This window comes from Convolutriloba macropyga, chromosome 4, assembly GCF_964194025.1.
Source record: "Convolutriloba macropyga chromosome 4, txConMacr16.3, whole genome shotgun sequence".
In the NCBI taxonomy this organism is placed as follows: Eukaryota; Metazoa; Xenacoelomorpha; order Acoela; family Convolutidae; genus Convolutriloba; species Convolutriloba macropyga.
In genome coordinates, this window is record NC_134471.1 from 12657909 (window position 1) to 12675408 (window position 17500).

The 17500-nt window shown below is 35.7% G+C and overlaps 1 protein-coding gene across 1 annotated transcript in view; it reads right to left on the reverse strand.

Annotated features, from left to right (window-relative positions):
• Positions 1–2327: 2327 nt before the first annotated feature.
• Positions 2328–17500, reverse strand: part of LOC142338262 (glucose-6-phosphate exchanger SLC37A2-like) — a 21110-nt gene continuing 5937 nt past the window's right edge. The window contains exons 4-7 of the mRNA XM_075387934.1: positions 10344–10452; positions 3960–4318; positions 3226–3418; positions 2328–2831 (exon numbers count right to left, since the gene is read on the reverse strand). Of these exons, the coding sequence (XP_075244049.1) occupies positions 2395–2831; positions 3226–3418; positions 3960–4318; positions 10344–10452 (1098 nt within the window). The 3' untranslated portion in view covers positions 2328–2394. The remainder of the gene's footprint in view (positions 2832–3225; positions 3419–3959; positions 4319–10343; positions 10453–17500) is intronic.

A 17500-nucleotide genomic window follows, 5' to 3' on the forward strand; every position in this document is an offset into this window, starting at 1 on the left:
TTTCTTTTTCAAATTTCGTTGAGAGGGCTCTGTAATTAAATTTTTGCTAACTTTACTCGTTGATTATCAAAAACGCAGCATTCGTTTTTGATTTTTTAACTAACAACATATGTATATATCTATAAAATTGAAATAAATAAGTGTTTCTAATGGACGAAATACATTAGCAGGGCTGTTTTTGGACCAATCGCGGACGATTACAATCCAAAAACAATTCGGATTGTAATTCTGTCGGCTCTCTTTAAAATTCAATTAGTCGATATATTAGTCTTAACATTAACTAAAGAACATAACATTTCAAATCAGAGCTCAATAGTGATGGGTCCAATTGCCTTCTTAAGCAGCTCCAATATAAAGTATGTAGTTTTTTACTTGGAAGCTTATGGTCGTTTTGACTTTGAAAAATATTTGACTTCAAAATAAAAAAAATGGTTTTTTAAATTTTTCCTATTTTTCTCTTAATTTTGTCAACTTGTAGCTTAGTGTCAGCAAAAAAAATGCTTCTGCTTTCTACTCGTCTAAGTATTAATATCAATTGCGGTTTTACGCCTTGAATGATGTTTTTCTGGCTTTGATACTAATCGATTTCACACTTTTTTCAATTTTTAGGTAATTGCCCATTTTTCACCTTTATAGTTTTGTCATATTATCACGTAATTGACAGTTCATATATCCCATTATTGGCGTTCCAAAATATAGAAAAATTGATAAATTTAAAATCCCTATAGCTAAAGATTATGGTTTTAACTGCTTCGACACTACTTTCTCTATTTAATTTCACTATTTATTTGACTTTTTTTGCTTTTGTCTTTAATTGTCGTGTTCACTTTGTCTTTTTAGTCGTTTGAAATTTCCTGTACAACAACCTAGTTTAACTAGATTTCAATGGAAGAATAGATGGGCCAATGTTCTGATATTGGTAGATAGCTCATGGCTTCCATGACCTTGAAAAGAATTGTTTTCCAAAATAGAAAAATTACACTTTTTAATTTCGCATTTTTTTCCGTTTATTGTCTGTTTGTTAACTAATCTCGTTAATTACAGGCCAAATATGACATTATTGGTGTCAAGGGAAGCTGTGAAAAGAGATTGAAACCATAAAATCTATTTTTGAAGGATTCGTTTTGACTTTACTGGCTGCGACACGGGCTTTTCACACAAAAAAAAATTAAATTTGTTTTCGATTTTTGTCATATTTGACCTTCTTTTTGTAGACCTATTCTGAAAAACGCACGTCTCAAGGGCTCCCTTTGGAAGAGTAAACGAACATATTGAATTGTTTTCTTTTGTAGATAATGGCTTTTGATGACTTTGGAAATAATTTTTTTTCTTTTTGTCTACTTGTTACATAGTTTAATTAATGAAAGGTTTCATAATACATTATCGGTGTTCGAAGAAGGTGCAATCGAATAAATTTTGAGGGCCAAAGTATGGCTTTACGGCTTCGAAAGCCTTTTCTGTCAAGTTTTGTTTGATTTTTGTTGGTTGTCTCTTTGTTGTTCTTTTTGTAACCTCAAATAAAATTGATTACCCACAGTTTTTCATTCCCTTTCTTAGAAGCGTTGTTAATCGTAAACCTATGGAATATTTTCGTTGATTTCTAATGGTTCTCATTATGAATGAAGTAATTGTTTTAAAAAAATAAGTAATTTTTTAAACTTTACTGTTTTTGTTCTTTATTGTCTAATTAATTGTTACCAAGCCTTATTATGGACTTGTCCCTAATATCTTTTCTAATGAATTTGAAGTCATTTTGTTTAGTTTCATTTTAATCTGACGCTATTTCGACTTCGGACTTAAAGTTTTTGATGTAATTAATGTTTGTTGTTGTCGTTGTTGTTGTTTGATTTTGCTGTTCGTTTTGACTCGCTTTCTTAATATTGGCATTATCTCCTCAATCTAATGCATCATTTTTTACGCCACTGAGTTGTTTGTTTTGGAGGCCATCTTTCCGTTCAAACACCAATTTTTTTTTGAGAAATACTTGAACTTTTGGGTTTCTCTATCTGTTCCTTATTTGGTAGACAATTATGCCAAAATTGTGGATGAGCTGGGTCGGAACCTTATGTGCCATCGCACATTACCGAGCCGCCTTGTTAGTGTTGAAATTTCAAGAATATGCCCATTAACTCCCCCTTGCGTTATCGTACCGGCAGATTTCGTTATAAGTTGTGACAATATGGTAGCTATCTTGATTACTATTTATGTACACCAATTTCAACCTAGTTTTGATGACTTCGACGCAATTAATGACTTCGCTGAGTCGTGTTTTACAATTCTGTGCCCGACCGAAGTCGTTCTGATAACCTCAACCTGCGAAATCTTCGTAAGAACTATAATATAATTTGTTTGTTAAAAGTTTGAAAAAGAGGCTAACGAAAAAGAACATGATAATCATTTACAAAATAAACATGTTCGACAAAAACGTTTCAAACGTTGTTCATAGTTTCTGTAACATTTCACAAGCAACCTCGTTAAGAAAAACAGTGAAACAATGTTGGAAGCAACAAGAACGTAGAAAACATTTCCAGTGTCCAGTTCAAAGCAAACAATAACACCGAAAGCTGCCCCTAAAGAACCCGTTCCGTCTATCAAGGCCGTGACTGTTGCCAGCGCCCGGCTATTTTTCCTCAAGATCTCGTGGGTTCCCAAATCGGCACTGACGGCAGTTGTGATCAAGGCATAGGGGCCATTAGCAGTCAGACCAGTGAGGAAAAGTAATGCAGTCCCAATTTGAAGGCTCTTATTGGCTGTGAAGTTGTACAATAGCATCAAAGGAACAGAGAGGATTATTGAGAATGCTGCGACTACTGCCCTGTCTTTTAATCTGTCTGAAATTGGAAAAACACAAATATACAGATAAACGTTACCTTTGTATACGTAACTATGACAGTACAATCAAATCTAGGTTAAGTCCCATTATAAATCCCAACTTAGTGGTCATATAAGGTAGTGCAGATTGCTTTAGGTGGTGACAGGAATTATATTTCATCATTTGAGTTCTGAGGATCTTATCAGAGCTATTATAAACCTCAACAATGATCAAATCGAGTTGCACTGTCGCACGGTATGATTATAGAGGTCAAAATATCTCTGAGTGCTAATCTTATTACAAGCCCAGTCTGTCCTATGTTCTGCAGAGGTCATTTCTGTCATTTCAGTCAGGGACCAAAAACTGTAAAACGTGACTCGAGAAGCAGTGTTAAAGTCAAAAGCCAAACGTACCCGAAACGTGACCAAGAACCATTCCCCCGACGAGGCCTCCGAAGTCGAAGGCTGTGGCAATGTAGGCAGATGACTGGCTGGACAGATCATAATTGGTGAGGAGAGATATGAAGTTTGGAAGCCAGTACATGAATGAGTAAGTGACGAACTTGTTGAAGAATAGACACAGTGAGAACTCGATCACTCCTGGTATCTGAACAAACACAAACCTACTTTTAAAACTAAGCATATACTTATCATTAGTTTCAATCCACTCTAAATGACACTCTTTATGAAGAGTGGAAAAAGAGTGAAAAAAAAACGTGATAGTAAGCATAATGGTGGAAAAACGATTGTAATTTCTTTTCAATCCACACTAAATTACGCTCTCTGAAAAAAGTGTACAAAGTGTGGTGAAAATGTGTAAAAACAGTGTAATTTCTTAAAATTACACTCTTAAACACTTTTCCCCGATAAATAGGAGTGAAAAACGCGTTACACCCCAATCCCCGCTAATTAGGGGTGGATTGAGGGTGAAAGCTCGGCCCGGGTAAACAGTGTACTGATGCTCTGTTAGCATTTTTTTCTTTAGTTGCTTTTTCTTCATGAGTGTTTTCCTCATATATTGATCTTCCAATTAATTCAATTTGATTCATTTTTGTCCCTAGTAAGCACCGTTTACGACACCGTCTCAAAATTGAGACACTTCACTATGGGGGGGGGGGGGGGGGGCATTTGTTTGCAGTTGAACGTACCTTGAGTGCATCTTTAATGGCTATAGCAGGCTTCATGATCTGACTGCGGAACCTTTCATCATCGTAGCCAAAGTCTTCCAAAAAACTATCCTCGAACTCAATTTCTTCATTGTCAACTATCACAAAACTGCTACCGCCATCAATTCGGTTGCTCTCGCTGGCCAAGGAACTTGGTCGTGGTTGTTCATTCCTATTCAGCGTATTTCGGCTTCGAGTGCGGTCGGCTGAGTGATTGGGATTGATGCAATTGACCATTTCTGGGAATGGGACAATTGTTAGGAACACAATAATGCCCATAGTTGTTATAATGGCCGCCGGAACCATGAAAGATAGACCCCAGTTTGTGTCAACAAAGAAACCTAAAAGTATCAACACTTATTTTTGACTCCTTTCATATAATTAAAGGAAGAAGGTCCCTTTTCAAGAGAAAAGGGGCGTGGTTGGGGTTATTGGTTTTATACCCTCGATACTTGACCTAGTTGAGAGCCAACTGACAAACAACAAAAATACACTAGAATGACAAAATTGTTTAGGGTTATTTTTTGTGTCGCACTTACCTAGTTGAGAAAACCGAACAAAAACGACGAAAAATTTGTAAGAAATCTTTTGTATGTTCGGTTTCAAACGTGAGGAAAGAGTCAGTAAGTTTGGTTTGTTCGGCATTGTCTGTTTCGAACGTAAGAAGGATTCGGTATTGTTGTTTTTGGATGCAAGAGAGATTCAGTATGTTCGGTTTCAGAAGATTCGATATGTTCGGCATTTGAACGTAAGATATCGTCGGTATTTTCAGTATTTCAAGGTAAGAGGTCGTCGGTATGTTCAATTTTAGATGTAAGAAATTGCCGGTTTTTTTCTATAGGAAATTTAGATTTTTATGTTTTTAATGTAGTCAAATGTTAGGATAGCGTTCCTTTTGCAGGAACTTCTAACGTACTCCTTAGAGAAAAATTTGGAAAGAAGGTGAAAAATTAATGGAAAGTTTTCTCAAAATTATTTGGACAAAAATGAATTTTTTGGTTAATTTTGAATTCAAAAACGTGGCATACTTGTTGAACATTGAAGAAAATTTGTTGATTAATTGGCATTCATTGAGTTTGGACACACTTTCTTGTAGCTCACAAGCAAAGTTTTTCACAGTTGGTTACGTTTGAAACCGAAACATGCCGACAGTTTTTTTTCCGGTCTGCCGGATTAGACTGCGATCAAAACCCAGATAATAAATATTCATGGTACTTCTCGCAGCAATATTAAATCTTGCTTAAGTTTAAAAAACGACGATACCGAATCTAATTCTCTGACGTTTAAAAAACGACAATACCGAAGCTCTATCTCTCTCTCTCTCTCTCTCTCTCTCTCTCTGACGTTTAAAAGACGACGATATCGAGTCTGTCTTACGTTTAAAAACAACGGTACCAAATCTTGATGTTGAATGCCGAACAAGGAAGATGACGCCGACTTAGAAATGCAGGAAATTTTGTCACTTTTGGCTAGAAAAATTGACAAAACTGGTGAGTTTAAAAACCAAAGACTCTCGGCTAGTTTTTTTTTAATCCACAGATAATGCATGTGCTCAAGATTACCTTGACCAAAAATGCATCTAATTGACATATGCTCGGTCTATAGGTGACCACTGTTATCTGAAAAATGTTTCTTTTACTCTTTTTACAGATTTGTAATCAACATCTCTTGAAAAGAGTAAAGACCAAAAGTCAGACCCTAGCAGGTTGCTCTGCCGTGTATTTGGGTAGAATAGATACTCAAATCAACTTTTCCAGTAATGATTGGTTACTTATGGTCTTTTCATGACCCAATTTGATTCGAATTGTTCCGGTTGAGAAAAATAGGGAAAAAAAACAAGAATTGATAACGATTTCAACAGTTTAGCTTAAACAGTTCAAATCCCTTCAAATTTTTTTTGTTCTGAATAAATTTAAAAAATGCAAAAGTTGACAGTAACTTGGCCAAATTTGGATGAGAGTTTGGTCGATAATGGTTTGGTAAGCAATGAGGGCATTATCCACCAGCGGTCATTTTTTAGGTATTTTCCTTCCAAATAGAGTTTATTTAAAGGCAGTGCAAATATATGCTTGTAAACGACTAAAATTTGGGTGCTCGCTCTATAGGTTTCAATAGAGCATGTCAAGGCATTTAGCCGACAAGAGAAAAATGAAAAATTTAGCCCGCAGTTTTGTCCTAGTTCTGGTCAAAAAATCTCATGGGTCGATGAATAAATAGTTCAGTAGACCATTATCATTGGAGCGCGGTCGCACCCCCAGCCCCCTTTAAAAGAAAAAAACAGACAATAATTGCCATTAACTACTAGCTGTTTTTGGACATGTAGGACAGGATGCGAAGCTCAACGACCCGTGGGACGTGATATAAATCAATCACAACCACAAACTTCACAACCAAAGGTCGAAACTTCTAATAACACTAGTAAAATTATACTTATCTGATTTTTGTCATTTTTTAATGAAATCTGTTGGCCAATTGGCTTGTCGTCTAAATTGCGTGTCGGCTAAAACTTTAGCCCTATGTGGTTGATATGGCGTATGCTCTTCACGCATTTATAAAGGTAAACATAACCGACTAACATCGGGCGAATGGCTCTCAAACAACCGGCGAGCGGATGGCTTCGTCAGTAGCTGGCCACGGTTTAGTAAGGCTAGCTTTAGTTTAATGGAAGGGGAATGAGGTGAGCACAGCGGGGGGCACCGGGGGATCGACTCAACCTCTAAGAACCGCCCTTCACACTATAAGTATAGGTCTCCAAAACACTTTCTGTGAATCGCATACTTTGAGATTAGTGAGCTGAAATATTCCAAGAGAACTTAAAGCACGCTGGGCGCTACCTGTTTATCTGGCTTTTGAGGACGAAAAATTGAACGGGTCAGACGAAAAATCAGTCCTGCAAAAAATTGCTTGAAAAAGACCAACAGGACTAACATAATTGCTACAAACGTCGTTTGAGAGCAATTGCATATAAACTTTTAATTATAAAAGGCACCTTTTGAGTGATGCTGTGTTTCTTTTGAGTACAGACATCAAGCATTAATTTCACCCCTGCTTATACGGGTTCAAGCATATTGATACATGTACAAGCACTTTTTGTGTGAAGATACAAGAGATGTGAAATGAGTAAACAATAACCAGAGTAACTTTTTGGGGTTTATACAATTGTTGAAAATTTCAGCAACAAAAAATTGTTTCGTCGGTTTAACAAGAAAATGTCTGGTCATAAAATTTTGTTATATGTTTGGTAGCTAGTTGCGTACTCAATTAAATTGGACAAAATTTCGACAAAAAGTGCCGAAAAATTTGAAGATAAGCCAACAACAATTAAGAGTTTGATAATTTCGTGTTCTGGGTTAATGTATTATTAAAGTAATTGAATTTAACACTGAAAAAATTCTTTTATCTAACCATTTTCTCTGGTTTCGCTTAGTTTTGAAATCTCCTGACGTGCCGAACAAATGAAAACCTGTTTAAAGATCAGTTTCAGGAGTAATTGCAGTTTGGAGTTCACATAAAGTCAACTAGATGATTTTTATGTGTTCTTTGAAATAATCAGTACTCTTAATTTCGCTGGTTTTATTTTTTATCATTTATTTAGATTGTCAGCACAGAGTAAGCCTAAGTAAAAATTAAGCCGACGCGAAGGCAGGTCAAATTTCATGCAATCGTTCGTTCAGCAATTGAAGAAAAAATGACAAATTATTTGGCTATCTTAACTATTGTCATCAACTTTTTCTCGCTCTGCTTACATTGGTAGGGAAAAATTGAAAATTCCTAAAATCAAGAAACTTTTATATTGATTGGTTTTCTGGACTGGCTAATCAACTGAAGTCACCCTTCAAAAAGATTCAAGTTCATCTACTATGAATTGGTGGACTTTTACGTGATCGAACATCTGCTTTCTTTTTCGGTCAAATGCCTATATTCTGGTATCTCTTGTGTTCAAAATTATAACAGACCAGCAAAAAATAGTTGGCCAATGTCGAGTTTTTCAGTAAATTTAACCTGTTGATCATTAGATTTTGAAACTAAGTTTTAGTATGATGGTTATCCCATGTGTCGAAGTTGTTTACAGAGAGCGAATTTAGTTTAAATCTAGTTCACATATACTGACACTAGATTGAACGACGAGTGTTTTTGAGACTATCGTGCCAACTTGGGACAAAACGTTGTCGCTAATTTCCACTCCAGAAGTAACTCTATTCCACGCGTCCATTGACGGTCAAAGTATCTATTAACTAGGATAGTGCCAATCAGGCAAAAATGAAGGAAAGTCTCGTTAGTGATTAAATGCATAAATGTTTCTCTCGACACTAATTGTTGATCAGGACACTTTAAGCAGTTTTACAAAAAACCATATCACTTTTCACCAGAACAATTAAGACATTCAGATATGTGGCCATTAATTTCTGATAAAATTCTGCCAAAAATTGTACGCTATTAACATGCTCAAAAAACGGGATTTGGGTTAAATTTTTTTCAAAGACCGCAAGTGCTCATGATTGGAATCGGAGCACTTTTTCGGTCGCCTTAAACACTCACTCAATAGCGAGCAAAAAAAGCAAAACGAAGTATGCCTGGAGGAATAAAAAGGGCTTGAATTGGCGCTGCTGCCAGCCAAGCTACGGATTATTGTTATGAGGCTGATAACAGGTAATCTTTTTCTAATATTATATGGAGGTTCGAAAATCAATGGGAAAGGCAAATAGTGCTTCCTGCGGTTTTTGAGCTCCTAGAGGAGTGTCATCCAAATATGTTCCCTGAAGACTATCAAATTTTCTAGCATGTTTTAGGATTCAACAAATGATAAAATATATAAAGATGAATAAAACATCTCTAGTATGTCAAGACAGAAGCGCTAAGATACCAAATGCATATTGCGGATCATCCATATAGGCTAAATTAAGAAGATCCCTAATTTCAGTAACACGCTGCAGTAAATAAGAGGTAACCAAAGAAGCAGGGTCAATTTTACTCCCCAGATTTCCAATGCTAAAGCGCAATCCTTCTTCATTGGGATGTTTATGATTTTTCAACATAAAGCGTACCGCGTACCAGCTGGCCGATTGAGCTTCTTTCCAAGTTCTCAAATCTTTGATAGTTTTCCTATTGTCTGGCGCAACTCCGTCTTCGGAAACAAAAATGTGGTCAGTGGCCAGATTTGCCATGGAAGCAATGAAACTTAGCTCTGGCTTCATGTTTTTCTAAAAACGATCGTTTTGCTTGTTTCAAATTCACCGCTTTATGCCAACTTTTTTTATGCCAGCTTTCTATCTTTCGAGTGTCCTCAGTATCAATTTTTTTGCTGCTGCTGATGCTTTTATCTTCCCAAACGCAATAGGAAATGATGGTTTACAAACGCAATAGGAACTAGCTATTATCGAAAAAAAACTCTTCCAGTAGTCAAAGAAATTCCGTTGCGAGATAGATTTATGTAAAATTGCTTTCAACAATTCAAGCTACCGCAAGGAATTGGCAAGGATATGCCGCAAGTTTGGAATCTTTTCCCAAAACTGTTAGTAGTTCAGGCAGTTCCTGTGAGTCTACAATTGTTCTTTGCATACACAATCCATTGTGCTGGTCTGTTTTAGTGTAATTGTTCCATGTCATAGTCGTGTGGTCTTCCAGAAAAAATTACATTGCCAAACGGTTATCATCGCCGGGTGTACTGGTGACATTTAAAAATGCATTCTGTCTCTGTTTTTTCAAAATTCTACTTGCATTCCAATCGGCTTAATTGAGCACCAACTACATGCACATTGCTACTTATGAAACTTAACTATCCAAAGATACTCATTTCAAGTGATCATTCCACGGAAGAAACCGTCATTCGTCAAGAAAAGTGTCCACACAATTAAGGGATACAACTATTTTGAGGAGAATAGTTGTTTAATTCAACGAGGGGGAGTTAATTGAGGTTACTTCCTTTTGTTGCAAGGAAAAGTAGAAAGAGTTCTTCAATTGGTCGCTTTCTTGTAGGAGATGATCAACCGAATAGCAAGATACTGGATGTCAGAAGAGACACGAATTCACGAGCTTGAAGTAAATGTTATCAAGACTATTTCTGTATCTATGATGACAAATTGAATTTTAGTCCAATTTTCTATTTATTACATTAGTTCGATGTTGCTCTTCGCTTTCATTACAATATCTGCAAATGAATGCTGACTGAATTCAAATCTGATCGACCTCTCTCTGTCCTTTTAATCAAAAACCGTCAAAAAATTTGTGACGTTTTGAAGTAAGTTGAAAAAATCAAGGAATAAGCTGTATACTTTTCTGCATAAGTGGAAAATTTTAATACTGCTCTTTCTCCAGCTGCAACTTTTTTGCTTCCTTAATTTTTGATGACAGATTGAATTGCTCTACCTGCAACAAGTAAGCCCAGAATGTTTCCAATGAAGACGTGTGAGTTCCACACCCCCATGATGAGACCTCTTCTCCCGTATCCAAACCAGTTTCCAACTAGAGGCACCACCTGAAAAAATTCCAACAGTTCTACAGACCAGATACGTAATCTAGCTCCACACAGAGAGGAGTAGAACCCAGGTTGAGGTCCAGACCCAAATTGACTTCTGATCAGACCCAGTCGAGCGCACACCCGTGTGTTCCCAGACCGAAATTACAGGGTCTTTTCGGAAGTTCGAGCGCACTACGGTCTGATCATGGTCTGGAGATGGTCTGATCAGAGGTCATTTTGGTCTGAAAAGTCTGATCATAGGCGGATTCGAGCGCACTTGGGTCTGATCAGAGGCAATTTCGAGCGCAATTGGGTCTGATCATAGGCGGATTCGAGCGCACTTTTGTCTGATCAGAGGCGATTTCGAGCGCAATTGGATCTAATCATAAATGTCTTCAAACGCAATTGGGTCTGATCAGGGACAATTTCGAGCGCATTATTTTTTTCATTTTTTTTGTTTTTTATTACTGAAAGTTGTTGGCTCTGCCAAGAGGCAGCCAAAAAGCAGCTTTCTGATCAGAGACTCATCTAAAGTCCGATAGCTCTGATCAGAAAAAAAGAGTCCAGCAGATAGCTGAGGCCGGTCCCCTTTAGAAGAAATTTTGATCAACTGGAGACCACGACGTTTCTTATGGAAAGCTGTCTTAACTCATCCATTGATTCAGAATTATAAACTAATCGGTACACTAAATAAAATTTGTTCTCAACAGTTGGGTTTTGTTTTCTTTAGCAATACTTTTAAAATTGATTTTTCCTTAGATGAATTAAATACTGCAAACATCAGTTTTTATGAAATGAATATATTATAGCAAAATTCGGAGATTTTTTCATAAGTAAAATCTGTCTGTGATCAGACTATTTAGAGCGCACTTGAGTCTGATCAGAACCGGTTTGGAGCGCACTTCAGTCTGATCATAAATAGCAGCAAGCGCAACTGGGTCTGATCATAACTGCTTCGAGCGCAACTGGGTCTGATCATAACTTCTTCGAGCGCATTTGAGTCTGCTCATAGTCTGATTAAGGTCTGGGCAATGGTCTGAATTTGAGTCTGGACCATGGTCTGATCAGAACACCTTCGGTCTGAAAAGTCTGGTCAGAGACCTTCTTTGTTTGGAAAGTCTGATCAGAGGTCACTTGGGTCTGGAAAGTCTGATCAGGGTGAATTTCCGTCTGGAAATTCTGATCAGAGATAATTTCGGTCTGGAAAGTCTGATCAGAAGCAAATTTGGGTCTGGACCTCAACCTGGGAACATGCCATATTTAGAGTCAATTTCGCTATTAAATGGAATAGAATTACTTAATAATGCCCTTAATTGTGGAATTGGGCCTTATACAAAAACATTGATTGAATAAACGAACCAATTATGGTTAGCGCTTTTGTCCTAGACTCGTTCAATTAGCATAATCGTTCCACTGCCTCCCTATTGCACAACCACTTAAGCCTCCTAAAATAATTAATAAGACCTCCCAACACGTTTTGGGATCAAGATTGTCCGATCCAATTATGAAGGCGCGCTGGCTCCTAATATGATCCAAGTTTCATGCCTCGATTTATGAAAAGAAAATGCTCGACCAAAAAAGTGGCATGAAAAGACAACGCTTGACTCAAGTAGTCCATGAAACGATTTTAGCTCGACTTTAGATCTAATCTCAACTTTAGCTTGACCTAATTTTTTTGCTGCTGGACTTGAGCTCGACCCAAATTTGATGCTGGACTTTAGCTCGACCTATAATGTTCGCACGTGCATTTGCATTTTCACTAAATGCATTTTCACTAAAAATTGGCTGGTGGTTATAAAGTAGTCAACAGTTTGAACGTTCAAATTTTTCATTGTTTCTCATATCTTATCGAAAAAGGAACTGTGCTATTATAAATATATTAAAAAAAACGAATTTTAGAATCAAATGAACTGCATTATAACACAATAAGCTCATAACCGATGAAAAGTCGATTGTTAGAGCTTTGTTATTTAGTTGAATTCACCCAAAATTTTCGCAAAATAGGGTTCATGCAAAACTAATTTATCTTAAGGATTCAATAATTTTTAGGATTTTTGGCAAAATTCCATATTGGTCGAATAACGTATCACCAATAACGTGCAAATAAATTCTTAGTTTTTTTAAAGCGCTCTCAGTAGCAATAGCCAGCCAAATTTTTTTATGAAAATGAGCTCATAGGAGATATAAATCACTAACTGTTGCCTCTCCCCAAATAAATTGTCCTACCATTGTCGTCATTTTCAAACACATTCGTGAACCTCTTCAGAAATTGAAGTTCTCTTTTACGTGATTTGATTTAGAGGTATTGCTTCACTTTTTTTTTTACAGAACTTCAGGTTTTTTATGTTTAATTGACTGGGAAAAGTATAAATCCACCTTCTAGGTATTCCTATCTCATAATTTTTCAAAGAAAAGGTAGTCATGCATTTAAAATTAGAATAATAACAAAATTTTTTGACGATTTTTCACTTCAATTTTTTCTCAGTTTCAATGAAAGCAATACTGATGACGGTTTATATTTAACCACTGTTGAACTTTTAATTGCAGTTTTGTTACTACCATTCACGTTTAGAGTTGGCAGTTTTTTTGGAAACTAGCTACACTACTCAAAATGAGTTCTACATTGCTTCAAAAATAATTACATCTGCAACTCCCTTCCAGATTAATTGATTTTGGGTCTGACTTGAAATATTAATTGTGAAGACTGTGTACAAAATGTGAGTTTTTATATAAGATATAAATAGTGCTTCGGGGAACTTCCATTTAACCTGTAAAAAACCAATCTGGATGTTACGTTTATTTACTCCAAGATAAGATAATTTAAATTACGTGATTAACCACTTTCATGGTTCTTATTCCACGTCCTAATCAATCAACGACGTTTAGAAAATCCCTTCATTTCACAACATTTAATTTATGATCATTTTCTGCAAAAATTCCGTCAAGTGTCAGTGAATTTTTTGAACTCTTTTCACACTGTGTGAGTAAATCAGAAGTAATCGCTAAATAAATTTCTCTTTTATCGGCCACACTATAAACGCTACCATTACAATGCTAGAAATTTTCAGCTTGTTCAATAAGTTGAATGATTTCAATCATATTGGGATAATTACTCTGAATCCTCTTAGTCAAGTAGCGTCTTGTAATTGGGCGGAAAGAAAAAAAGCAGTTTAGTAAGCTATCCAAAGCACAAAATTTGTTGACTATTTTTCAATTCAAACTTAATGAAGCAAGTTTTAATGAAAGCGATTTCGATAAAGGTTTATATTTTGATTACTTTACCAATGTTGAATTTTTAGTTGCAGTTTTGTGACTACAAATCACGTTCAGAATTGTATGTTTTGTGGAAACTAGCTGCACTACGCGAATTGAGTTCAACGTTGCTTCAAAATTGGATACATCTGCAGCTCCCTTGCAGAATAGGCGTTTTCGGATCTGACTTGAAATCTAGGGACAATATTTTGTACTAATTTCTATTCCATAGGTCACCCTTTCCTGAAGCAATATGTAAATTAAATGCTCAAAATGGTAAAATTGGGTAAAAAATTATTTGTGAAAACTGTGTACAAAATGTTAGCCTTCATATAAGATATAAATAGCGTTTTGGGGAACTTCCATTTAACCTGCAAAAAACCGATCTCGATGTTCAGGTTACAGTTGCCATCAAGGACTGAGCTGTTACTTACTCCAAGAAAAGATAATTTAAAATACTTTATTAACCACTTACAAGGTTCTTGCTCAGCGTCATAATCAATCAACGATGTTTTGAAAATCCGTCCATTTCAAAGCATTTAAGTTATATTCATTTTCTGCATCAAATCCGTCAAGTCTCAGTGAATTTCTTGAACCCGTTTCACACTTTGAGAGTAAAACAGAATTAAATGCTAAACAAGTGTTTCTTTATTTGGCCACACTATAAACGCTACCATTACGCTGCTAGAAATTTTGCAGCTTGCTCAGTAAATTGAAAGATTTCAATCATTTCGGGAAAATTATTCTGAACTCTTTTGGTCAAGTAGCGTCCTGAAGTTGGGCGGAAAGAAAGAAAGCAGTTCAGTAAGCGATCCAAAGCACGAGTTTTTGGCATCAATCGGTAAAAAAATCCACCATCAGCAAACTGAACACACTGAAAAAAATTATTGCATCTGGTTTTTCTCATGCGAAAACTGGCTGCTCGTAAGATTGAAAAACACAATCTTGATTTGATTCACTTTTTACTCCTTTTATTTGGATTACAACCTAACCTATCAGTTATTCCTCGGTGACCTTTTAGATTTTTTGAGCCAGACTTTTAAAAAAGTGCATGTTGGACAATCAATTGTTCTCCCCAGCCATCGAGTACTTTTGAATGGAGACTTTTCATTGCGATGTCGACTCTTTTTGCTATCGCGTCATCGAGTTCTTTCTTTGTTGAGCCGAAACATCTTCTTTTGGGTACGGTGGTGGTAAAGCCAACAGGAATTGACGGATCTGAGATCTCGCCTCGCTTCATTCTTTATTGTTTGTTTTTTGTTTCAGATAGCATGTTGTGTACCTGGTGTTGTTCTTCAGTTTTCGCGACAAACTCAAAATTTTCGTGCTCTGCAAAATTGCAGTTTGTGCGCTTCAAATTGGAAATGGATTTCAATCAAAATTGACTCATTGTAAAGCTGGAGGTGGTTTCGGGCATTTCAAATAACTCTTTTGCGTTTCAAAGGGGCCTCTATGTGCCCCAACCCCCATTTTTATCAGGCCGATGAGCTAAATAAATCACGCTGAACGTTCTCGTAAGTTTTCATAAAAATTGTTTTCGATTTCTAGAAACCTTTGCAACCTCTTTTGTCTCTCATTAGAAACAATCTTGGCTTTAACTCACTTGATGGGGACAGGAAAAGTTTCATGGTGACACTCAATGATAATTAATCTATCGGCTGCTTTAAACAGGTGAACAAGTTACTGCTGTTAGTCTTCTTGAAAAACATCTTGAACAAAGTTCATTGCTATTTCTATCGTTTCATTGCAGTGTTGTAAATTTACGGTCAACAGATGGTAAATCCAAGCAGAAAACGCTTCAAAAGTTTAATCATTTTTTTCTGTTCCAGTTAACATAATGAGCTTTTATAGTACCAAACATGGAGGCTCGGTAATGTGCGTACGCACATAATTTTCCGACCACGCTCATCCACATTCTTGACTTAATCGGCTACCAAATGACGAAGAGATAGAAAACATTTAAAAACATACACATCGTTGAATAAACAACAAATGAAATACAATAATGCCACTCTAGAGGGCCAATAAAAATTGTTGATAATAGGAATACTCGAGCGGGTAATAATAAAAATGAAACAACTAACATTATTTACGACCAAAACTCGATGTCTATAATAAAAAAAATCATAACAAAATCAAACTCGCATCAGATAGAAAGCAAAACAAAACAATTTAACCTAAACTTCATTAGAAAAGATATGAGACCTGTCCGCAATGCGGCTGGTTAACAGTTCCGAAAAAATAGCAAATACACGCGAAGTCCAAAAATATTTTTTTACTTTCGAAAACAATTAATTTCACAGTTTTTAATGTCATTAGATATTAACTGAAAACACTAAAATGTTCATTTAAATCTACATAGGAAGCAATTGGGACTTTTCATTAGCCAATACTTGATTGAGTAAAATTTGAAATCCAATGGGGTTAACAATTGATGCTAAAATCTTTTCAAAAAAAACCAAAAATCCGTTGAAATATACAAATATATAAAACTTTAACCTTTTATGAAATCTCGTAGTAACAGTAGTAACAAAGCCGAGAAACAAATGTTTGAAACTAAAACTGCTATGAAGATTACATTAAAACTCACTGGAAACAGGTTGTGACCTGTGTTTACAGGGACTGATCTACAAATCGACAGAAAAATTAATAAAAAAAGAAATTCAAAGACTCAAACTTATTTTTGAAAACAAATATTTTCGAAAGTCATAACACACTTAAGATTACAAGAAAAAGCAATGGGTTAAATTTTAACACCTCAGAGAGCCAATTGGGCCTACTAATAATGAGACTAAATCACCAGCCCACAAAAAAAAACAAATACAAAAAAGCCAAAACTTCAAACAGTTTTACGACAGGACACTGTTCAAGGCAATATAGTTATAAGAGGTTTTCTGCAAGAACTTTGAGTAATCATTTAAACATCATCTTAACATTAACGAGGGTTCTTTATAAAAGGACTACTTAGACATGACAACACAAAGAAACCCAAAAACTGAACAGTATAAAAATCGCGAAAATTTTTATGAACTTTAATTGTCGAAGCAAAAACGCATAGCAGTCACAACGTATAACCAAGAGCCAAAAAAAATTTTGAATCAACAAAACTAATTAAGAGTTTTATTGAGTAAGATTGGGTTACAGGGCGACAAAATTAAAAGCAAAAACTAAACAGATGAAAAAAAATGTTCTTTTTTTTAAATTTAAATTCAAAGTCATTAAAACAAACAGCTATAAACTGAAATCTATAACAAGGTTGAGTTATACGTCTTGGAGAAGCAATTGAAATCTGTCGCTATCGGGTAAAAGGCGCAAAACAACGAAAAGAAAGACAAACATAAGCAAAATAAAAAAACCCACAAAGTTTCGTGAGATAACTGAGTCTCAGCCCAAAAAGCATAAACTATTCAACAAAAACAATTAACATATCCAGATACGCCCTTTTCAAATGTTTTGCAATTTTTTACAATGCCTTCATTTAATTGGGTTTTTCAATAATGTGATAATTCGACAAGGAATCAAATTGAACTCATAAAATAAGCAATGGTGATCAAAACTAAAAGAAAAACCGAAAACGTGTAGTACCAAAATAAAGAAATCATTAGTTGAATATAAAATAGTCACCGACATTAATTTATGACTCACAGGAAGTTGGTTGCTGCCTCTTTTTACAGAGACTACACCCGAAGTTGAGAGAAATAAGATAAAATATTGGCAAATTTCAAAAATTCAACGATATTTTCTCAAAACAAATGTATACAAAGTCATAACAGACATTAGATAACATCAGAACAAAATGTCTAGGTTCTTTTAT